The 24344-nt window shown below is 37.5% G+C and overlaps 1 protein-coding gene across 5 annotated transcripts in view; it reads right to left on the bottom strand.

Moving 5' to 3' along the window:
• FNBP1L (formin binding protein 1 like) overlaps positions 1 to 24344 on the bottom strand; it is a 118940-nt gene that overhangs the window by 32386 nt on the left and 62210 nt on the right. For all 5 annotated transcript variants that reach the window (XM_086391279.1, XM_086391282.1, XM_086391278.1 and 2 more), the window contains exons 3-5: positions 10531 to 10584; positions 9104 to 9251; positions 8376 to 8438 (exon numbers count right to left, since the gene is read on the bottom strand). In XM_086391279.1, the coding sequence (XP_086247405.1) occupies positions 8376 to 8438; positions 9104 to 9251; positions 10531 to 10584 (265 nt within the window). The remainder of the gene's footprint in view (positions 1 to 8375; positions 8439 to 9103; positions 9252 to 10530; positions 10585 to 24344) is intronic.

The following is a 24344-nucleotide window of genomic DNA, read 5'->3' as shown; positions in this document are numbered from 1 at the left end:
ATACAACTCAGTATTTAAAAACAAAAAAAAAAAGAACAATCAAAAAGTGGGCAGATCTAAAATTTCTCCAAAGAAGACATACAGATGGTGAACAGACACATGAAAAGGTGTTCAACATAGGTAATTATTAGAGAAATACAAATCAAAACCACAAAGAAGTATCATCTCACACTGTTCAGAATGACTATCATCAAAATGTCTACAAATAATGAATGCTGAAGAGGGTATGGAGAAAAAGGAACTGTTCTACACAGTAGAAATGTGAATTGGTGTAGCCACTGTGGAAACCAGCATGCAGTTTTCTCAAGAAACTAAAAACAGAACTACCGTATGATCTAGCAGTGCACTCCTGGGCATATATCCAGAAAAGATGAAAAATATATGCATCACAATATTCACAGCAGCAGCATTTATAATATTAATAGCTAAGCCATGGAAACAACCCAAATGCCCATCAACAGACAACTGGTTTAAGAAGATGTGTGCTATATATATATATATATATATATATATACACACACACATACACACACAATGGATGTTACTCAGCCATAAGGAATGAAATATTATCATATGCAGCAACATGGATGGACCTAGAGAATATCATACTAAGCAAAGTAAGTCAGACAAACATTATATAATATCACTTTTAAATGAAATCTAAAAAAAAAAATACAAATGACCATATATGCAGAACAGAAACAGACTCACAGACATAGAAAACAAACTTAATCATTACCAAAAGGGAAAGGGGGGAAGAGGGTTAAACTAGGAGTACGAGGTTCAGTTGAGCTATTGCAAATCCTGAAAGATGATGCTGTGCAAGTGCTGCACTCAATACGCCAGCACATTTGGAAAACTCAGCAGTGGCCACAGGACTGGAAAAGGTCAGTTTTCACTCCAATCCCAAAGAAAGGCAATGCCAAAGAATGCACAAACTACTGCACAATTGCACTCATCTCACACGCTAGTAAGGTAATGCTCAAAATTCTCCAAGCCAGGCTTCAGCAATACGTGAACCATGAACTTCCTGATGTTCAAGCTGGTTTTAGAAAATGCAGAGGAACCAGAGATCAAATTGCCAACATCCACTGGATCATAGAAAAAGCAAGAGAGTTCCAGAAAAACACCTATTTCTGTTTTATTGACTATGCCAAAGCCTTTGACTATGTGGATCACAATAAACTGTGGAAAATTCTGAAGAGATGGGAATACCAGACCACCTGATCTGCCTCTTGAGAAACCTGTATGCAGGTCAGGAAGCAACAGTTAGAACTGGACATGGAACAACAGTACGGGGTTAACAGATACAAACTACTATACATGAAACAGATCAGCAACAGGATTTACAAGGAACTATATTCAATATCTTGTAATAACCTATAATGGAAAATAATCTGAAAAAACTCATATAGATATATATAAAACTGAATCACTTTGCTGTACACGTGAAACCAACACAATATTAAAAACCAACTCTACCTCAATTTAAAAAAGAAAGTAACTTTAAGGTGTTGCTACTGTGAAATGTGTAAAATTGCATACTCAAAGTGAAATTTTTCTAAATTAGAAATTTTACTATTGCAAACCATGCACTTTAAACATCAGATATCATAAGACTGTAAAGAAAAAAATTATAAGCATAACTGAGTTAATATTTATTATGCATCTCAATCTCTTTATAATAAAAATAATCACATGTACTTAAGCTCAATTTAAGCAGGACTTTTGGTTTGTTCAGTGTTTTTGTTTGGTTTTTATGCATTTTGTTGATTGGTTTGATGTTTGCTTGTTTTTCTGTGTTTGTTTTTTTGATGGGATCCCAATGTAGCTTAGAATATGGAAACATCCCTCCAGACTGGTTTTGTGTTGTTTCTTCCATGTGTCCCAAGAAATACCATCTGCACAATGGCTCCTGAATTATTTAAAATTTAATTCAAATTACCATAACTTTGCAAAAGCTATTCAGAACTTAACATGTGATATATTTACTTTCCTGTGCACATTTTTTATCCTTAAATTAATGTCTCTTTCTTAAAAAATTGCTTTAGTTTCCAATGTACTCTTCTCTAATTTAACCCTGGTGTCCCCAGTTCTTTAAACCTCTCCTCAATTAATTCAACTACATTCACAATTCTATTAATTTTATTTTCCTAATGAAATCAAGAACTCAAGAGGTTTTTAACCTGCTAAAATTTGGACTGATTACCAAACTAGGCCTACTGTTACCTTGGGATTTCCCTTCACCATTTCCTGGGGATTCCTTTCAACTCTCCCTTAATTTGAATTAATCTCTAGCTCTACACCTTCCCCTCTCTTGGTTCATTTCTCTATTTTGCTAGAACACATTCAGCAGTAGCTTCCTAAAAGAAGGTTTGTGGGAGATAATTTTTTGAGTCTCCAAGACTCCAAGCCTTTCCATCTCTTTTTATAAAGTTTAACTGGGTATGAAACTCTTGAGTAGGAAACTGTCTTCTTTCAGACATGTAAAAGTACTACTTCATTGTTCTGGCTTCCTGATCCCTGATCGTTTGCATAAAACATATTTATTTTATATTTTGTTTTTCCTCTATGGAGTTTGGTAGGATCGTCTCCCTCTAACTGTCCTGAAATTTCATTAAGCTATGTCTTGTAACTGTGCTGGATACCTGGAAAATCCTTTCCATCTAGAAACTCATGTCTTTCTATTCTGGGAAAATTTTCTTCCTGAATTAATTTTCCCTATCTATTTTCTATGTTTTCTATTTTTTAAGATGATTCTTACCTTGAAAATCAATCTACAGGATGAATCCTCTAATTCTCTTATCAATCTCTGTCATTTTGCTCTACTTTAAAACAACAGAATGGGAAAGACTAGAGATCTCTTCAAGAAAATTAGAGATACCAAGGGAACATTTCATGCAAAGATGGGCTCGATAAAGGACAGAAATGGTATGGACCTAACAGAAGCAGAAGATATTAAGAAGAGATGGCAAGAATACACAGAAGAACTGTACAAAAAAGATCTTCACAACCCAGATAATCACGATGCTGTGATCACTGACCTAGAGCCAGACATCCTGGAATGTGAAGTCAAGTGGGCCTTAGAAAGCATCACTAAGAACAAAGCTAGTGGAGGTGATGGAATTCCAGTGGAGCCATTTCAAATCCTGAAAGACGATGCTGTGAAAGTGCTGCACTCAATATGCCAGCAAATTTGGAAAACTCAGCAGTGGCCACAGGACTGAAAAAGGTCAGTTTTCATTCCAATCCCAAAGAAAGGCAATGCCAAAGAATGCTCAAACTACCGCACAATTGCACTCATCTCACACGCTAGTAAAGTAATGCTCAAAATTCTCCAAGCCAGGCTTCAGCAATACGTGAACCGTGAACTTCCTGATGTTCAAGCTGGTTTTAGAAAAGGCAGAGGCACCAGAGATCAAATTGCCAACATCCGCTGGATCATCGAAAAAGCAAGAGAATTCCAGAAAAACATCTATTTCTGCTTTATTGACTATGCCAAAGCCTTTGACTGTGTGGATCACAATCAACTGTGGAAAATTCTGAAAGAGATGGGAATACCAGACCACCTGATCTGCCTCTTGAGAAATGTGTATGCAGGTCAGGAAGCAACAGTTAGAACTGGACACGGAACAACAGACTGGTTCCAAATAAGAAAAGGAGTACGTCAAGGCTGTTTATTGTCACCCTGCTTATTTAACTTCTATGCAGAGTACATCATGAGAAACGCTGGGCTGGAAGAAGCACAAGCTGGAATCAAGATTGTTGGGAGAATCTCAATAACCTCAGATATGCAGATGACACCACCCTTATGGCAGAAAGTGAAGAGGAACTCAAAAGCCTCTTGATGAAAGTGAAAGTGGAGAGTGGAAAAGTTGGCTTAAAGCTCAACGTTCAGAAAACGAAGATCATGGCATCTGGTCCCACCACTTCATGGGAAATAGATGGGGAAACAGTGGAAACAGTGTCAGACTTTATTTTTCTGGGCTCCAAAATCACTGCAGATGGTGATTGCAGCCATGAAATTAAAAGACGCTTACTCCTTGGAAGGAAAGTTATGACCAACCTAGATAGCATATTCAAAAGCAGAGACATTACTTTGCCAACAAAGGTCCGTCTAGTCAAGGCTATGGTTTTTCCAGTGGTCATGTATGGATGTGAGAGTTGGACTGTGAAGAAGGCTGAGTGCCGAAGAATTGATGCCTTTGAACTGTGGTGTTGGAGAAGACTCTTGGGAGTCCCTTGGACTGCGAGGAGATCCAACCAGTCCATTCTGAAGGAGACCAGCCCTGGGATTTCTTTGGAGGGAATGATGCTGAAGCTGAAGCTCTGGTACTTTGGCTACCTCATGCGAAGAGTTGACTCATTGGAAAAGACTCTGATGCTGGGAGGGCTTGGGGGCAGGAGGAGAAGGGGACGACAGAGGATGAGATGGCTGGATGGCATCACTGACTCGATGGACGTGAGTCTGAGTGAACTCCGGGAGTTAGTGATGGACAGGGAGGCCTGGCGTGCTGCAATTCATGGTGTCGCAAAGAATCGGACACGACTGAGCGACTGAACTGAACTGAAGACTTTTTCAATTTCATTCTTTCCAGTCAGCTTTTCATAAAGTTCTTTTTTGTTCTTTGTATGTTCCTTTCTTAATAGTATCTTGTTCCTATTTCAGGGATGTAATCATTTCTCTATTCCCTATGAAAAATGTTAATAATAGTTCTGGGTGTTTGGCTTGTTTGCTTTTCATTTTTAATTTCTATTTCCTTTCATAGTCACTGTTTCTTCAAAGTTGCTTTTTTTTTCCCCCCTGTATACTTTGCTGTTTATGTCTGGAGATTTCTGCCAATCTGCTCTTCTTATTTGAAAAGCTAACTGGCTTTAAGTTAGCTTTGGAGTTTCCTTGGAGAAACCATGGTGCCTGTATCTTTAAGTCTTTTCCTCTAAACCTAATTAAATTCCACAGAGGAAATTCTTCCAACTTCTTGTCTGGAAAACATATACCTTGCTACCTGTATTCTGAGAATTACTAAGAAGAAAGCACAGGATGTCAACATTTTCTGTTTACCTAACCAGTTACAAGGTCAATTTTTTGTCTTGGGCATTACAAAACTATTCAGATAGTGCAAATCTCATTAACTACAAGGTCAAAAGGTTTAACCTTCTCACAGGTTACCTCCCACTCCTTGACCTTCAGATAGAGACAAGGTTCTCTGTTGTCTCCCTTGGCCTGTCCAGAGTTCCTGCCACTTTTCACTAAAGGTTTAACCCTTCAAAGATTCAAACTTTATACAGGGATTTCAGTTCCAACTCTTCACATAGAGCTAAAAACCTAAACTCTGTCCTTTTGTGAGTACTAAATACCAAGCCCTTAGCAAGGTCCTGTAAACCATACCCCAACACCTCTGGAATCACTTTTCAAATGCCATTGTATCACCTCTTACACCTATTGCTCTGGCTTTTAGATTATCCTTAGCTTCCAACAGTTAAGAGATTTCCCTTTCTTTCAGGTAAGAGCTTTCTGCTGAGCTTAACATACAATAAAAAATATTTTAGCTGTTATATCTAGGTATTTGTAACCAAGTGCTTCCCAGGTGGCACTAGTGGTAAAGAACCCACCTGCCAAGAGACACAGGTTCAATCCCTGGGTCAGGAAGATCCTTGGAGGAGGGAGTGGCAACCCACTCCAATATTCTTGCCTGGAGAATCCCCATGGACAGAGGAGTCTATTGGGCCACCGTCTATAGGGTTGCAAAGAGATGGACAATACTGAAGAGAATGAGCATGCATGCCTCTGGAGCCAAAAGACGTCTGAGTTAGCTCAGCTGACCTTATAGCTAGTACCAGGAATACCTGTAAGTTACATCAAATTTAAAAATTTGATGTAAGAAATTTCTTATAAAAACTTTAAAATGCACTTACTATTTTGATTAGTATGAGACATCAAATGATACTTAAAATTTATTCAAAGCATAAATATATCTGAATATGCATAAAATGCGGAATGTCACTTTCCTGTGAAGATTACATTTCACACTGAATTATCTGAAACTCAGTTCACAGATGTGTTTTCAAATTGAACAGCTATAGCTACCAATTTTGGTATAATCTGAGGCAATGCATATACACAAAAGTACTTTTATAGTGTCTTCAGATCAGATCAGCCGCTCAGTCGTGTCTGACTCTTTGCGACCCCATGAATCGCAGCATGCCAGTCCTCCCTGTCCATCACCAACTCCCAGAATTCACTCAGACTCACGTCCATCGAGTCAGTGACGCCATCCAGCCATCTCATCCTCTGTCGTCCCCTTCTCCTCCTGCCCCCAAGCCCTCCCAGCATCAGAGTCTTTTCCAATGAGTCAACTCTTCGCATGAGGTAGCCAAAGTACTGGAGTTTCAGCTTCAGCATCATTCCTTCCAAAGGAATCCCAGGGCTGATCTCCTTCAGAATGGACTGGTTGGATCTCCTCGCAGTCCAAGGGACTCCCAAGAGTCTTCTCCAACACCACAGTTCAAAGGCATCAATTCTTCGGCACTCAGCCTTCTTCACAGTCCAACTCTCACATCCATACATGACCACTGGAAAAACCATAGCCTTGACTAGACGGACCTTTGTTGGCAAAGTAATGTCTCTGCTTTTGAATATGCAATCCATGTTGGTCATAACTTTCCTTCCAAGGGGCAAGCATCTTTTAATTTCATGGCTGCAGTCACCATCTGCAGCGATTTTGGAGCCCAGAAAAATAAAGTCTGACACTGTTTCCACTGTTTCCCCATCTATTTCCCATGAAGTGATGGGACCGGATGCCATGGTCTTCGTTTTCTGAATGTTGAGCTTTAAGCCAACTTTTTCCCTCTCCACTTTCACTTTCATCAAGAGGCTTTTGAGTTCCTCTTCACTTTCTGCCATAAGGGTGGTGTCATCTGCATATCTGAGGTTATTGATATTTCTCCCAGCAATAACAACTGTCAATTTTTTTCCCTCAATATTCAATACTCCATCACTAATTCAACCTACCCCTGCTAGTTCTTTAAATCTCCTGTCAATTATTTCAAATGTGTTAGACATTTTACAATTTCATTTCCTTGATTAGACATGAAGACATGGGACTAGAAAATGAATCCTGCATATATTTCTCCATATTACACAAAAATTGTATTTGTGTGTCTCTCACTATACTGTAGGTTCCACAAAAACAAGATCATTATCATATTTGCTTTTGTATCAAACTCAATACATATTGTGGGTATCTTCAATATACCTGAGTTGAGCTGAACTCACCTTTATTTCATAATACTGTCAATGTCTTAAATCTCTCCTACATTTTTTGATGCTTTCTTATGACTCTTACAACTATGCTTAGTAACAATTATTCTAAAGGTAAATCAGCACATATCAACAGGAATGATTTGTGTCAACTCCAGTCTTTAAAGGAACCAATAACTCCTGAGTGTAGGAGTTTGTTATTTTGTGCAAATGAAAGACACACACACATACACACTCATTAGGTGGCAGTACTAAGGATGCTAGTTAAGGCAATTTTAAATTTAATAAATGTAAACAGTCCCTTAAAGTCTTGCTGCAACCAATCAGAAATAAAATCAAAACAAAAATCAAAACAGACTATTAATATACCTAAGAATTCTCAATCAGCACTGATTAGAATCTTACATTTACATTATTAGAGATCCAGTGAACTGGAAGAAACATTTTATATTATCTAGTCTGCTGTCTTCATTTTTCATTTACTAAAGATGAAGTCATGAAAAAAATCAGATGCTAAGGGAAAGGCGAACTAGAACCCAGGTTCTCTTTGTCTCAGTCAAATGGTCTTCTAAGATATATCACTATTTCCTTATTATTTCTATCCTCTACCAATACTTTACAATAACAACTGCAAAGACAAAAAGAATCTTCCTAAATGTCTACAAATACCTGAAGATTACAGAGTTGTTACAAAGTACAGAACCATACAGGGAAAAAAAAAAAAGGAAAATGGACACACTGATCTCACATTCTCTATTTACATCAGTGTCAAATTAAGAATACTACTACAATGAGAAATATTAAACTCAAATAGATAAGAAACAAGAGAACTTGGCTTCCCAGGTGACACAGTAGTAAAGACTCTGCCTGCCAATGACAGGAGACATGGGTTTGTTTCTTGGGGCGGGAAGATTTCCTCAAGTACGAAATGGCAACCCACTCGAGTATTCCTGCATGAAAAATTTCAAGGACAGAGGAGCCTGACAGGCTCCAGTCCATGGGGTTGCAAAGAGTTGGACACCAACGAGCAACTGAGCACGAACACACATAAGAGAATTCAGGGCTAAATCAGTCTACGAAAATTTATGTCAAACATGAAAACATTATAACTCACATTATCCATCTGTTTCCAACACATGTCGAGGTATTGCTGAGCTTTTCGTCCCTCTTGAAGATGCTAAAGGTGATAACAACCAAAAAAACACAAATTTTAAAATTACATTTAAACACCAATTAAAGTCTAAAGGCCTCTCCCAAAAGACTTTTCACTTAATTTACTTTCAAGGTACTAATTATGTAACTTTATCAAGACTCAGGAAGACAAAAACTCTCTAAAATGCATTTCCTAGAATATTATTTAAATACTTCAAATATAATTTTTAAGACATATAATCTCTAGAAAAATACATGATTATAGAGAATAGGGGTAGAAAAAGTTTTTTATAATGGGTCAGATAAATATTTTAGGTGTCGGAAACCACGTGGTCTCTTGCAAATATTCAACTCTGCTAATGTAATGCAAAAGTGGCCACCCGCAATATGTAAGTAACTATCTAAAAATGTAAAAACCATTCTGAGCTCATGCTAACTAGGAAACAAAAACAGGCAGTAAGCTAGAGTTGGCATGCTGGCTAGAGTTTACCAAACCTCAGTCTTAAATCCAAAATGATCACAAATTAGCAAGAATGTCTTGAGATAATTTAAGCTAGAAGAAATGTAGTGAAATAGAAAACCAGTTCATGCTGAATGAACATACATAATTTTAAAAGGCAAAGTAATTACTTCATTTCTGTGAAAACATTATATGCTATTATAACTGTATAAAAATGACAAAAAAATTACCATTTTTCTTTCAGTTTTCAGATCATGAGCATATCTCATTAATTCACCATAAACTCTGTGGGCCATTTCTTCTGCTACTACTTCTCGCTGTCCTGCATAGTCATTTAACTCGTTAAGGATGTTAAAAAAGGCTATACACGAAGTAAACCTGACAAAAACATTAAAAATGGCAAAACTTATTTTTATTCTCATTACAAATATTTTTGTGAGATACAGATCAAACCTGACACTTAACCAATTTTAACATATGCATCCTAAATCTCAGCTACTAGCTCTAAATTAAGCTCTGCCTTAAGCTCAAGTTGTACATGTTTATATATTTCCAGGTAGTCATAATTTATCAATAAAAGGATTTGGGGGTCAAAAAATAATAAGAATACTACCTGCAGGCTCTTTTGGCATACTGGAATCTCTTACGTTGCCAACTGACTGGCCTGAGCTTGGGAATGAACTTGGTTGGATTCCTAGGCTTGGCAGCTGAGCCTGTGGCAGAGATGATGTCCTTGCTCTCCAGGACAGAACCTGCCAATCATACCACTCAAATGCATCTCGATGGGTGATCTACAAACAATTTTGCTATCAGCTCTGGACACAGCTGCCTGTATGCCTGCCCACATCCTGAATGGAAGTGAGGTGCCACTTTGGTTGGCACCACAGAGGGTAAGAAGGGGCAGAAATAAGGGTAAAAAGAAATGTGTGTGGAGGGAAGGAGAGAGACAAAGAAAATAACTCTATTAAAATGTATAGATCTACTTGAATACACTGCCAGAACGCTCTTATGTAAGCTGAAGGCACACAGCTCAGACAGGACTCCATTAACACTAAACCAAAGACTCCTCTAAATAACTGACAATCATACACAAAGTTGTTTTAAGTTTAGTCTTTGTTTCTGCATTTTACAACCATCCAGTTTCTTTTTGTTTCTGCATTTTACAACCATCCACGTATCCCCGTGTGTAAGAATGCCAGAAAGCTTGTAGGCAATCCCTAAACATTTATTCAGAGTTCCAAAATTACTCTGAAAACCTATTCCTTTTCATTACCCCTTTAACCCAACCAGCTAAATTGTTTTACTATTTGTAAAAGAAAAATCAAGAATCTAACAAGCTGACAACTACAAAATAAAGTATGGAAAAAAATACCCTTCTCTTCTGGAGACTACATTCATTCAAGTGGAGTCCCAATCCACCTATTACTTAGAACTCATACATCAACTATCCTAAAAAGCTATCATCAAGCCCACTGAAATATGCATTCTCATAAGAAAAAATAGTACTTTCCTCTGTCATAAACATAATTTTTTATTATGATACAAATCTTGTTAAAATTTTTATAAAAAGCTAATAGTATAATATTTATTTTACTAAATAACAAAAATATACTCTTTTAAATTTTCATAAGCAATAATAAATAGGTATATAATTTACCTTGGCTCTTCATCTTTGGAGGAACGTTTGGGACAGTACTTCTTAACCAGATTTCTACAGGAAGATTTTTTAAAATTTGTTAAAAATGCTGTTGTCGAAATTGACTTACATTCTAAAAGTCTCCAATTTCATTAAACCAAGAATTTAATGATGTAAAGTAATTAACACAGTAACATGATCATCTATCATTTCATCTCTGCAAAATCAGAGGCAGACAAGCACACGGACTCTGGAGTCAAACTGGACTACATGGGTCACATAAAACCCCTCTCTATGCCCCGTTTTCTATAAATGATGGTAACAGTAACCTCTACCCCATATATGAGAATTAAAGGAGACAGTATTTGCAAAGCACTAACCACAGTCCTTTATAGCATGCTCCTCAAAACATGATCCATAGACTAAGTAAAAGTCCACTTACTCTTCATTACCGATCCACAACAAGCTAAGTACAGAAGTTGAGAGTAATTTTATAAATGTTGAATCCAACAGCAAAAAATGTAGGGCATTTCATGTCTCTTTTTACATCATTTTTCAAGTATTCAAAACTTTTTGTATTTTATAAAAGCATCAGTAGACACTTTAAAAGAATCTAGTCCGTTATCACAAATAATTTGAGATATACTACAGAGGATGAGACGGCTGGATGGCATCACCGACTCGATGGATGTGAGTTTGAGTGAACTCCGGGATATGGTGATGAACAGGGAGGCCTGGCGTGCTGCGATTCATGGGGTTGCAGAGTTGGACACGACTGAGAGACTAAACTGAATTGAAACTGAAACTATAATATTCATGGAAATTAGCAATTATGAGGTAATTGATTAATTTATGGTATTATGGTTATAACTACAGTCTCCAACCTATAAATTGATTGCATTCCAGAAATTACTTTTAAAGTCAGTGATTTTAAACCATGAATCCATAAATTACTTTAAACAAAAACAAGTCAAATTTGGGCAAAGAACATTCCAAAGAGCAAGTAGTGTCAAATTGTGAACAGTTTTTTGTATATCAGCATTTTAAGCATTATTTAGAATTACAGGTTATAATCAACACACTGTCTTTGCATACCTACATCACTTACTATGCTATTTTATTCTGTAACAGTTTGTAGCAGACACATTTCTGCTCACCAAAAAAACCTTGTTATTTCATACATTTTCCAGCCCACTTCCAGTTGTGGCTAATTCTGTATAATGGGCTGTAACTTTTGTGTAAATACCAAGCTAAAGCTTTATGGCTCATACCTCGGGCTTCCTCATTCTCTGCAGAAGAACTGTGGAAGTTTCATGTTAAGATAAAGATGAAAATAATGTGAATTCTTCAGTTACCACATGGACTACTAGAGCATTATCACCTAGCCTTGTGGCTGACTGCATGAGCAAGAAATAAGCTTTTTCTGCTTAGCCCATGAGATTTGGGAGTTATTATTCTAGTACAACTGAGTATATCCTAAACTACAGCTCCTCTATTGTCATGCCTATGTAGTTGTGGTGTGCTGGCCACATGTAACAGTTCAGGAACACCTTTTTCTTTTTTTGGCCACATCCTATGGCATGTGGGATCTTAGTTCCCCCCACCAGGGATTGAACCTAGGCCTGCTGCAGTGGAAGCACAGTCTTAACCACTGGACCATGAGGAAAGTCCCACAGGAACACTTTCAGATCCATAAATCCATGCCAAAGTCAATCCTAAAATTTCTCCTGAAATTCTTGGTAAGAGATGTTCTCTTTTAAAATTTTTATTTTATATTGGAGTGCAGTTGATTAACAATGTGGTTTTAGTTTCAGGTGCAGAGCAAAGTGATTCAGTTACCATTTCTTTCTCCAGGGGATCTTCCTGACCCAGGGATCGAACCCAGGTCTCTTGACACTGCAGGCAGAGTCTTTTACATCTGAGCCACCAGGGAAGCCCAGTTATAACTTTAAATGTATCTATTCTCATTCAAATTCTTTTACCATTTAGATTATTATAGAATATAGCACTGAGTTCCCTATGCTACACAGTAAGTAGGTCCTTGTTGTTTATCAATATGTTCTCTTTATTCTAAAGTTAAATTGATAGGACACAACCCTAAAGAGGCTACTTGGGGATTATATCAACAGAGAGGATAGAAAAATCAGGAGAAAAAGAAATTCTTACTTTTCTGAGTACCCAGATCCCTAAACTTTTCAGTTACATAAGCCATACATTTTTTTCTTTGCTTAAACCAATATAATTTGGGCTTCTGACACTTGAAAGACTATGGCTACTGCCACAGACATTAACACTAAAGTCTTAAGATACTCATACTTTAAACATAGCCTAAACAACACTAATTTGATCTCTAGCTTCTGGGGAAGAGCATCTATACCACAAGAGGGAAGGGGAAGAAGAAAGTAATAATACGTTTACCTTTTGAGCATGCCGGCTTAAAACTCAGCAATTTTTAAAAATTGCTCTTGCATCTCTTCTGTAAAAGTTACCCACCTACAGGCAACTCTTCCCAAGGACCAGTAAAGCCCTTAGAAACCATATATAAGACAATAAAGACTCCATCCAAGTGAACCCTGCCATTAGAGAAACTATAGCATAATTCAAAATGTTCTTGTAGTCCACTAAATCAAAACTTCTGCTAGGAGATGACGACACAACAAATTACTAATATTTCTAGGGAGGGGGACTGAGAAGTGATTCATATTTAATGTATTACAATTTTTCTAATTAAAAAAAAAGTATGATAAAAGCATACCAAGAGAATTTATCCCCGCAAAAAAAAGATGTTCCTCAAAGCATCTGATCTCAGTTGGGCTTTCTAAGAAAACAGTCTGAAGTCAGCAAAAATTCATTCCAAGGTGTGATTGGTTACTAAGTCCTACAAATCCCTGCTTTGAATTTTTAACATAATACGCTTATTAGGTCAAATAAATCTCTGGCTTACGTTAAGTATGTAAGGGTAAAACATGCACGTTGCTCCTAAACTAAAAATACTTTAGGCAATTAATCTCTCTCAAGAAGTCTGCCCTTAGAACTCTCCGACACTGTTAGTGAGAATGTAAATTGGTGCAGTTACTATGGAGAACAGTATGGTTCCTTAAGAAACTGAAAACTGAGCTACCATATGATATAGCAATCCCACTCCTGAGCATATATCCAGAGAAGAACATGGTTTGAACGAATACATGCACCTCAGTGTTCTCTGCAGCACTGTTTACAATAGCTAAGGCATGGAAGCAACCTAAATATCCACCGACAGATGAATGGATAAAGTTTATACACCCCCCCCCCAGAGTATTACTCAGCCATTAAAAATAATGAAATAATGCCAGTTGTAGCAACATGGATAGACCTGAAGATTATCATACTAAAAGGAGGACAAAGAAAGACATATATCATATGATATCGCTTATTACAAAAGACTTCTTTACAAAACAGACACAGAGTCACAGACTTAAGAGAAAAACTTATAGTTACCAGGAGAGAAAAGGGAGGGGGTGGGATAGATTGGGAGTTTGAGATTGACAGGTACACAATGCTATATTTAAAGTAGATAGCCAATAAGTACCTACTTTATAGTACAGGGAACTCAGCTCAATACTCTGTAATAAACTAAATGGAAAAGGAAAAGAATGGATACATTTGTATGTGTAACTGAATCACTGTGCTGTACACTTGAAACTAATACAACATTGTTAATCAACTATACTCCAATATAAAATAAAAATTTTCTAAAAATCTGCCCTTAGTGTCAGTTTCCCTAGGCTGTTTATGAAAAAAATTTCCCATTCTTCTAAATTCAGAGACTCTCCAAACAACCAATTATGAAAAGTAGTTTTTATATGTAACACGTTTTGAGTATTGTGTTATAAATCAGGAATTAAAGGTTTATACAGATATATGTTATAATAGATGTCATAGATAAGCTACTACTTTGCTTTGATGCATGTGTCTTTCATTCATGTTTTCTCAGTACCTTAGGATCATGCATCACGGACACAGAAAAACTAATACTCTTCAGTAGTCTGAGAAGGCTTCTAAATTTAATGGGCTTCTCTAAAAATTACAGTATTCCCTATATATTCTATGTGGTATTAAATATATCATACTACTTAACTTATATTTAAATTCTGGATTTTAATATTTATCCATTCTAGTTTTGTCATGTTTATAGTTGAACTTCAGTGAAAATTATAAGCTTTCCAAATAATTTCTAAAAACATTAATTCACTTTTATTTAAACTGCATTTCACAGTTCTGAAAGTAGTAAAATGTAAAAAAAATGTTTAAGGCACATAAATCACTTTTACATTTTTAATGTTTCAACATCTGAGAGGCTCTGAGTTTTAATTCAATATTCCATTGGAACCTGGAATGTTAGGTCCATTAATCAAGGTAAATTGGAAGTGGTCAAACAGGAGATGGCAAGAGTGAACACTGACATTTTAGGAATCAGTGAACTAAAACTGACGGGAATGGGTGGATTTAATTCAGATGACCACTATATCTACTACTGTGGGCAAGAATCCCTTAAAAGAAATGGAGTAGCCCTCATACTCAACAAGAGAGTCCAATATGCAGTTCTTGGATGCAATCTCAAAAAGGACAGAATGATCTCAGTTGCTTTCCAAGGCAAACCATTCAATATCCAGTAATCCAAGTCTATGTCCCAATCACTGATGCAGAAGAAGCTGAAGTTAAACAGTTCTATGAAGACCTAAAAGACCTTCTAGAACTAACACCAAACAAAGATGTCCTTTTCATCACAGGGGTCTAGAATGCAAAAGTAGGAAGTCAAGAGATATCTGGAGTAACAGGAAAGTATGGCCTTGGAATAAAATGAAGCGGTGCAAAGGCTAACAAAGTTTTGCCAAGAGAACACACTGGTCATAGCAAACATTCTCTTCCAACAACACAAGAGATAACTCAACACATGGACATCACCAGATGGTCAATACCAAAATCAGACTGATTATATTCTTTGCAGCTGAAGATGGATAAGCCGTACAGTCAGCAAAAACAAGACCTGGAGCTGACTGTGGCTCAGATCAGCTCCTTATCACAAAATTCATACTTAAATTTAAGAAAGTAGGGAAAACCACTAGGTCACTCAGGTATGACCTAAATCAAATCCTTTATGATTTTACAGTGGAAGTGACAAATAGATTCAAAGGATTAGATCTGAGACAGAGTGTCTGAAGCACTATAATGGAGGTCTGTAACACTGTACAGAAGGGGGTAATCAAAACCATCCCCGAGAAAAAGAAATGCAAAAAAGCAAAATGGCTGTCTGAGGAGGCCTTACAAATAGCTGAGAAAAGAAAAGCGAAGGGTAAAGAGAAAAGGAAAGATATACCCATCTGAATGCAGAGTTCCAAAGAATAGCAAGGAGAGATAAGAAAGCCTTCCTAAGTGTGCCATGCAAAGAAACAGAGGAAAACAACAGAATGGGAAAGACTAGAGACCTCTTCAAGAAAATTAAGAGATACCAAGGGAACATTTCATGCAAAGATGGGCACAATAAAGGACAGAAATGGTAAGGACCTAACAGAACAGAAGAGATTAAGAGGAGGCGGCAAGAATACAAAAAACTGTACAAAAAAGGTCTTAATGACCTGGATAACGACAATGGTGTGATCACTCACCTAGAACCAGACACCCTGGAGTCTGAAGTCAAGTGGGTCTTAGGAAGCATCACTACAACAAAGCTAATGGAGGTGATGGAATTCCAGCTGAGCTCTTTCAAATCCTAAAAGATGATGCTGTGCAAGTGCTGCACTCAATATGCCAGCAAATTTGGAAAACTCAGCAGCGACCACAGGACTGGAAAAGGTCAGTTTTCATCCCAATTCCAAAGAAGGGCAATGCCAAACAATGTTCAAACTACCACACAACTGCACTCATTTCACATTCTAGCAAGGTAATGCTCAAAATCCTTCAAGGCAGGCTTCAACAGTATGTGAACTGAGAACTTCCAGATGTACAACTTGGATTAAGAAAAGGCAGAGGAACCAGAGATCAAATTGACAACATCTGCTGGATCATAGAAAAAGCAAGGGAATTCCAGAAAAACATCTACTTCTGCTTCACAGACTAAGCTAAAGTCTTTGACTATGTGGATCAAAACAAGCTGTGGAGAATTCTTGAATATGGGAATATCAGACCACCTTATCTGCCTCCTGCAAAACCTGATGCAGGTCAAGAAGCAACAGTTAGAACCAGATATGGAACAACGGCCTGGTTCCAAATTGGGAAAGGAGTATGTCAAGGCTGTATATTGTCACCATGCTAATTTTAACTTATATGCAGAGTACATCATGCAAAATGTGGGCCTGGATAAAGCTCAAGCTGGAATCAAGATTGCCGGGAGAAATATCAATAACCTCAGATATGCCCATGACACCATCCTAACGGCAGAAAACAAAGAGAAACTAAAGAGACTCTTGATAAAAGTGAAAGAGAAGAGTGAAAAAGCTGGCTTAAAACTCAACATTCAAAAAACTTAGATCATGGTATCCGTTCTCATCACTTCATGGCAAACAGATGGCGAAAAATGCAAATAGTGACAGACTTTATTTTCATGGGCTACAGAATCACTGCAGATGGTGACTTGCAGCCATGAAATTAAACAACACTTGCTCCTTGGAAGAAAATCTATGACAAACCTAGATGGCATATTAAAAAGCAGAGACATCACTTTGCCTACAGGTGCATATAGTCAAAGCTATGGTTTTTCCAGTAGTCATGTACAGATGTGAGAGTTGGACCATAAAGAAGGCTCAGCACCGAAGAATTGATGCTTTCAGTTGTGGTGCTGGAGAAGAGACTCTTGAGAGTCCCCTAGACAACAAGATCAAACCAGTCAATCCTAAAGGAAATCAATCCTGAATATCCACTGGAAGGACAGATGCTGAAGCTCCAATTCTTTGGCTCCCTGATACAAAGAGTTGACTTATTGGAAAAGACCCTGATGCTAGGAAAGACTGAAGGCAGGAGAAGAGGATGACAGAGGATGAGATGGCTGGAAGGCATCACTGATTCGATGAACATGAGTTTGAGCAAACTCTGGGAGATAGTGTGGGACAGGGAAGCCTGGCATGCTGCAGTCCACGGGGTTGCAAAGGGTCAGACAGGACTGAGCAACTAACAAAAACAAGTTCCAATTGCTGTTTAACAGGTGATAAATACCATATCATTTGTAAAGGGTGAACAAATCATACTATCAGGTTGGTAGAAAGTAACTGCAGCTTCAGACCATGAATTTTAAATCATTATAACTAGCCTCAAACACTCAAACTGAGCTTCCCTGATAGCTCAATTGGTAAAGAATACATCTGCAATGCAGGATACCCCAGTTTAATTCCTGGGTCAGGAAGATCTGCTGGCGAAGGGTTAGGCTACCCACTCCAGTATTTTTGGGCTTCCTTTGTGGCAAAGAATCTGCCTGCAATGCAGGAGACCTGGGTTCGATCCCTGGGTTGGGAAGATTCCCTGGAGAAGGGAACGGCTACCCACTCCAGTATTCTGGCCTAGATAATTCTATGAACTGTTTAGTCCATGGGGTTGCAAAGAGTGGGACACGACTGATCGACTTTCTCTTTTTCAGGCTCAAACACATCTTTATTAATCAAAATAGGAGCCATTATAATCAACACATTTTTGCCAATGAGAAAGAAGTTTGTTTATTCCTGTAGCATAAAAATCCATGCATCAAGACTCAGTGAACTCTTGGAAAGCATTTTCTGCCTCCTTCTGGTTATGGAAGTGTTTTGCCTGCAAAAAGTGTTGAGATGCTTGAAGAAGTGGTAGTTGCTTTGCGAGAGGTCAGGTGAATATGGTGGATGAGGCAAAACTTCATAACCAAATTTGCTCAACTTTTTAAGAGCTGGTTCTCTGACATGCAGTCGGGCATTGTCGTGGAGAAGAACTGGGCCCATTCTACTGGGCCAGTTCTTCAATGCCGGCTGTAGGCGTTGCAGTTTTCAGTGCATCTCATCAATCTGCTGAGCATTCTTCTCAGATATAATGGTTCCACTAGGATTCAGAAAGTTGTAATGGATCAGAATGGCAGCAGACCACCAGTGACCATGACCTTTTTTTGAGCAAGTCTGGCTTTGGGAGGTGCTTTGGAGCTTCTTCTCGCTCCAACCTCGAGTTTGTCATTGCCAGTTGTCATAGAAAATCCACTTTGTTGCACATCACAATCCAAATGAGAAATGGATTGTTGTTGTTGCACAGAATAAGAGAAGATGACACTTCAAAACGATGATTTTTTTCATTTGTGGTCAGCTCATGAGGCATCTGGTTACTGAACTTTATCACTATTCCAATTTGCTTCAAATGCCAAACGACCATAGCATGGTCAACACTGAGTTCTTTCGCAACTTCTCATGTAGTTTTAAGAGGATCAGCTTTGATGATTGTTTTCAATCGGTCACTGTCAACTTCTGATGGCTGGCCATAGCACTCCTCATCTTAAAAGCTCTCATCTCCTTTGCCAAACTTCTTGAACTACCATTTTCCTGTATAAACGTTTGTTAGCAGTTCCTGGGCCAAATGTGCTGTTGATGTTGCAAATTGTCTCTACTGCTTTATAACCCATTTTGAACTCAAAAAAAAAATCTCTTGAATTTGCTTTTTGTCTAACATCATTTCCCTAATCTAAAATAAATATAAAACAGCAATAAGTCATTAGAAAAAAAACATAATGCAAGAAAAGTGTATTAAAGTGATATATAATACCAACATTTAAGAATGTATTCTAGTATCAAATGGCAAAGTTCAACAATGTAAAACCGCAGTAACTTTTGTACCAACTTCGTATTTCTTCTGGCAAAAGGGTAGTATTAGATATCTGAGACTGACTAGGATCTTTTGTCTTAATTTCCCTCCCTCTAACAGTTATCATGCTTAAGAGTTGCCAGATTAACAAAGATGACCTTATTTGAGGGTCTCAGTTAAGTGATCCAGAGATGGAAAACGTTTTGTACCAGAACTTTGAGGCCAGAATGAGATTTGAATCTCTCAAACATAAAACTTAATTGGTGAGTATGTTTCTTGCCATGTGCAGCAAAAAAGTCAGTCTGCACTGAAAGAATAAAGCCAACACACAAAAAGAAGCCAAAAAGGGCAGGTGGATGGAGAAAAAGACAGGCAGGGAGAAAGGGAAAAAGGGAGGAAGGAAGGCTGGAAGGAGTATAGGAAGGTAGTAAGGAAGGAATCATCCAGAAAATAATAAGCACTGGTAAGGATGTAGAGAAATTAGAACCCTTGCATACTGGTAGGGATGCAAACTAGATCACCCACTGCAAAAAACAGTATGGTACTCCTCAAAAAATTAAACACAGAATTACTATATGATCTAGCAATTCCTCTTCTAGGTATACACACAAAGAATTAAAAGTAGGGAATCAGATATTTGGACACCATGCTCATAGAATCACTATTCACAATACCAAACAGGTGGAAAAAACCCAAATGCTTATCAACAGATAAATGGATAAAGAGAATGTGGTACTATCCATACAATGGAATAATATTCAATCTTAAAAAGGAAGGAAATTCTGATATACTTCCCAACACGGATAAACCCTTAAAACATTGTGCTAAGTGAAATAAACTGTGGGAAATTCTTAAAGAGATGGGAATACTAGACCACCTTACCTGCCTCCTGAGAAACCTGTATGCAGGTCAAGAAGCAACCTGGTTAGAACCAGACATGGAAGCACAGACTGGTTCAAAATCAGGAAAGGAGTATGTCAAGGCTGTATACGGTCACCCTGCTTATTTAACTTCCACCCAGGGTACATCATTTGAAATGCCAGGCTGGATGAATCACAAGCTGGAATCAAGGCTGTTAGGAAAAATATCAACAACCTCAGCTATACAGATGACACCACTCTAATGGCAGAATGTGAAGAGGAACTAAAGAGCCTCTTAATGAAAGTGAAAGAGGAGAGTGAAAAAGCTGGCTTAAAACTCAACATTCAAAAAACTAAGATCATGGCATCTGGTCCCATCACTTCAAGGCAAATAGATAGGGAAAAAGTGGAAACAGTGACAGATTTTATTTTCTTGGGCTCCAGAATCACTGTGGATGGTGACCGCAGCCATGAAATTAAAAGACGCTTGCTCTTTGGAAGAAAGTTATGATAAGCCTAGAGAGCATATTAAAAAGCAGCAGAGACATCACTTTGCCAACAAAGGTCCGTACAAAGTTATGGTTTTTTCAGTAGTCATGTACAGATGTGAGACTTGGACCATAAAGAAGGCTGAGTGCCAAAGAACTGATGCTTTTGAACTGTGGTGCTAGAGAAGACTCTTGAGAGTTCCCTGGACATCAAGGAGACTAAACCAGTCAATCCTAAAGTAAAGCAACCCTGAATACTCATTAGAAGGACTGATGCTGAAGCTCAAATACTTTGGCCACCTGACACGAAGAGCCAACTCACTGGAAAAGACCCTGATGCTGGGAAAGACTGAGGGCGAAAGACTGATGCTGGGAGGAGACGGGGGTGACAGAGGATGAGATGACTGTATGTCATCATGTATGTCTCAATGGACATGAGTTTCAGCAAACTCCAAGAGATAGTGATGGATCTCTATCCATCTTTCCCTGGCGTGCTGCAGTCCATGAGGGAAGGAAGGGAAGTCTGGCATGCTGCAGTCCATGAGGTTGCAAGGAGATGTACACAATTTAGCAACTGAACAATAGAAGTGAAATAAACCCATCCCCCAAAGAACAAATACTGTATGATTTTACTTATACAGTACCTAGAGTAGTCAATTTCACAGAAACAGAAAGTGGAATTGCCAGGGCCTAGAAGAAGGGGAAAATGGAGAGTTAATACACAGAGTTTCAGTTTCTCAAGATGATTAAGTTCTAAGGATTGATCACAGAAGGATGAATATACTTAACACAGCTGAAATATACACTTAGAAATGATTAAAACAGTAAATTTCACATTAGGTACAAGTGGTATTAGACAAATTCTGAATACTGCATTTGTTTTTTAAAGGACATGCTTCATTCTCAATATACCTCTACTGGTGGCAGATCGTAAAATAAATTAAGAATAAATAAGAGGACTTAAGAATTTATGCCTGGCATCTTTGTCAGGTTTTTATTAGGGTGATGGTGGCCTCACAGAATGAGTTTGGAAGTTTACCTTCCTCTGCAATTTTCTGGAAGAGTTTGAGTAGGATAGGTGTTAGCTCTTCTCTAAATTTTTGGTAGAATTCAGCTGTGAAGCTGTATGGACCTGGGCTTTTGTTTGCTGGAAGATTTCTGATTACATTTTCAATTTCCATGCTTGTGATGGGTCTGTTACAGATTTTCTATTTCTTCCTGGTTCAGTTTTGAAAAGTTGTACTTTTCTAAGAATTTGTCCATTTCTTCCACGTTGTCCATTTTATTGGCATATAATTGTTGATACTAGTCTCTTATGATCCTTTGTATTTCTGTGTTGTCTGTTGTGATCTCTCCATTTTCATTTCTAATTTTATTGATTTGATTTTTGTCCCTTTGTTTCTTGATGAGTCTAGTTCATGGTTTGTCAATTTTATTTATCCTTTCAAATAACCAGCTTTTGGCTTTGTTGATTTTTGCTATGGTCTCTTCTGTTTCTTTTGCATTTATTTCTGCCCTAATTTTTAAGATTTCTTTCCTTCCACTAACCCTGGGGTTCTTCATTTCTTCCTTTTCTAGTTGCTTTAGGTGTAGAGTTAGGTTATTTATTTGACTTTTTTCTTGTTTCTTGAGGTATGCCTGTATTGCTATGAACTTTCCCCTTAGCACTGCTTTTACAGTGTCCCACAGGTTTTGGGTTGTTGTGTTTTCATTTTCATTCATTTCTATGGATATTTTGATTTCTTTTTTGATTTCTTCTGTGATTTGTTGGTTATTCAGCAGCGTGTTATTCAGCCTCCATATGCTGGAATTTTTAATAGTTTTTCTCCTGTAATTGAGATCTAATCTTACTGCATTGTGGTCAGAAAAGATGCTTGAAATGATTTCAATTTTTTTTATCACTGATGAACATAGATGCAAAAATCCTTAACAAAATTCTAGCAATCAGAATCCAACAACACATTAAAAAGATCATACACCATGACCAAGTGAGCTTTATCCCAGGGATGCAAGGATTCTTCAATAGCCGCAAATCAATCAATGTAATACACCACATTAACAAACTGAAAAATAAAAGCCATATGATTATCTCGATAGATGCAGAGAAAGCCTTTGACAAAATTCAACATCCATTTATGATAAAAACTCTTCAGAAAGCAGGAATAGAAGGAACATACCTCAACATAATAAAAGCTATATATGACAAACCCACAGCAAACATTATCCTCAATGGTGAAAAATTGAAAGCATTCCCTCTAAAGTCAGGAATAAGACAAGGGTGCCCACTTTCACCATTACTATTCAACATAGTTTTGGAAGTTTTGGCCACAGCAATCAGAGCAGAAAAAGAAATAAAAGGAATCCAAATTGGAAAAGAAAAAGTAAAACTCTCACTGTTTGCAGATGACATGATCCTCTACATAGAAAACCCTAAAGACTCCACCAGAAAACTACTAGAGCTAAGCAATGAATATAGTAAAGTTGCAGGATATAAAATCAACACACAGAAATCCCCTGCATTCCTATACACTAATTATGAGAAAATAGAAAGAGAAATTAAGGAAACAATTCCATTCACCATTGTGACGAAAAGAATAAAATACTTGGGAATATATCTACCTAAAGAAACTAAAGACCTATTTATAGAAAACTATAAAACAGTGGTGAAAGAAATTAAAGAGGACACTAATAGAGGGAGAAATATACCATGTTCATGGATTGGAAGAATCAATATAGTGAAAATGAGTATACTACCCAAAGCAATCTATAGATTCAATGCAATCCCTATCAAGCTACCAATGGTATTTTTCACAGAGCTAGAACAAATAATTTCACAGTTTGTATGAAAATACAGAAAACCTCGAATAGCCAAAGCAATCTTGAGAAAGAAGAATGGAACTGGGGGAATCAACCTGCCTGACTTCAGGCTCTACTACAAGGCCACAGTCATCAAGACAGTATGGTACTGGCACAAAGACAGAAATATATATCAATGGAACAAGTAGAAAGCCCAGAGATAAATGCACGCACCTATGGACACCTTATCTTTGACAAAGGAGGCAAGAATATAGAATGGATTAAAGACAATCTCTTTAACAAGTGGTGCTGGGAAAATTGGTCAACCACTTGTAAAAGAATGAAACTAGAACACTTTCTAACACCATACACAAAAATAAACTCAAAATGGATTAAAGATCTAAACGTAAGACCAGAAACTATAAAACTCCTAGAGGAGAACATAGGCAAAATAGTCTCCTGACATAAATCACAGCAGGATCCTCTATGACCCACCTCCCAGAATACTGGAAATAAAAGCAAAAATAAACAAATGAGACCTAATTAAAATTAAAAGCTTCTGCACAACAAAGGAAACTATAAGCAAGGTGAAAAGACAGCCTTCGGAATGGGAGAAAATAATAGCAAATGAAGCAACTGACAAACAACTAATCTCAAAAATATACAAGCAACTCCTGCAGCTCAATTCCAGAAAAATAAACGACCCAATCAAAAAATGGGCCAAAGAACTAAATAGACATTTCTCCACAAAAGACATACAGATGGCTAACAAACACATGAAAAGATGCTCAACATCACTCATTATCAGAGAAATGCAAATCAAAACCACAATGAGGTATTATTTCATGCCAGTCAGAATGGCTGCTATCCAAAAGTCTACAAGCAATAAATGCTGGAGAGGCTGTGAAGA

The sequence above is a fragment of the Bos grunniens genome, chromosome 3 (genome assembly GCF_055505025.1).
Source record: "Bos grunniens cultivar Pamir isolate PY7600 chromosome 3, Bosgru_T2T1.0, whole genome shotgun sequence".
NCBI lineage: Eukaryota > Metazoa > Chordata > Mammalia > Artiodactyla > Bovidae > Bos > Bos grunniens.
Note: the sequence above shows the minus strand (reverse complement) of the source record. Positions and strands in the feature narration are given on the sequence as shown.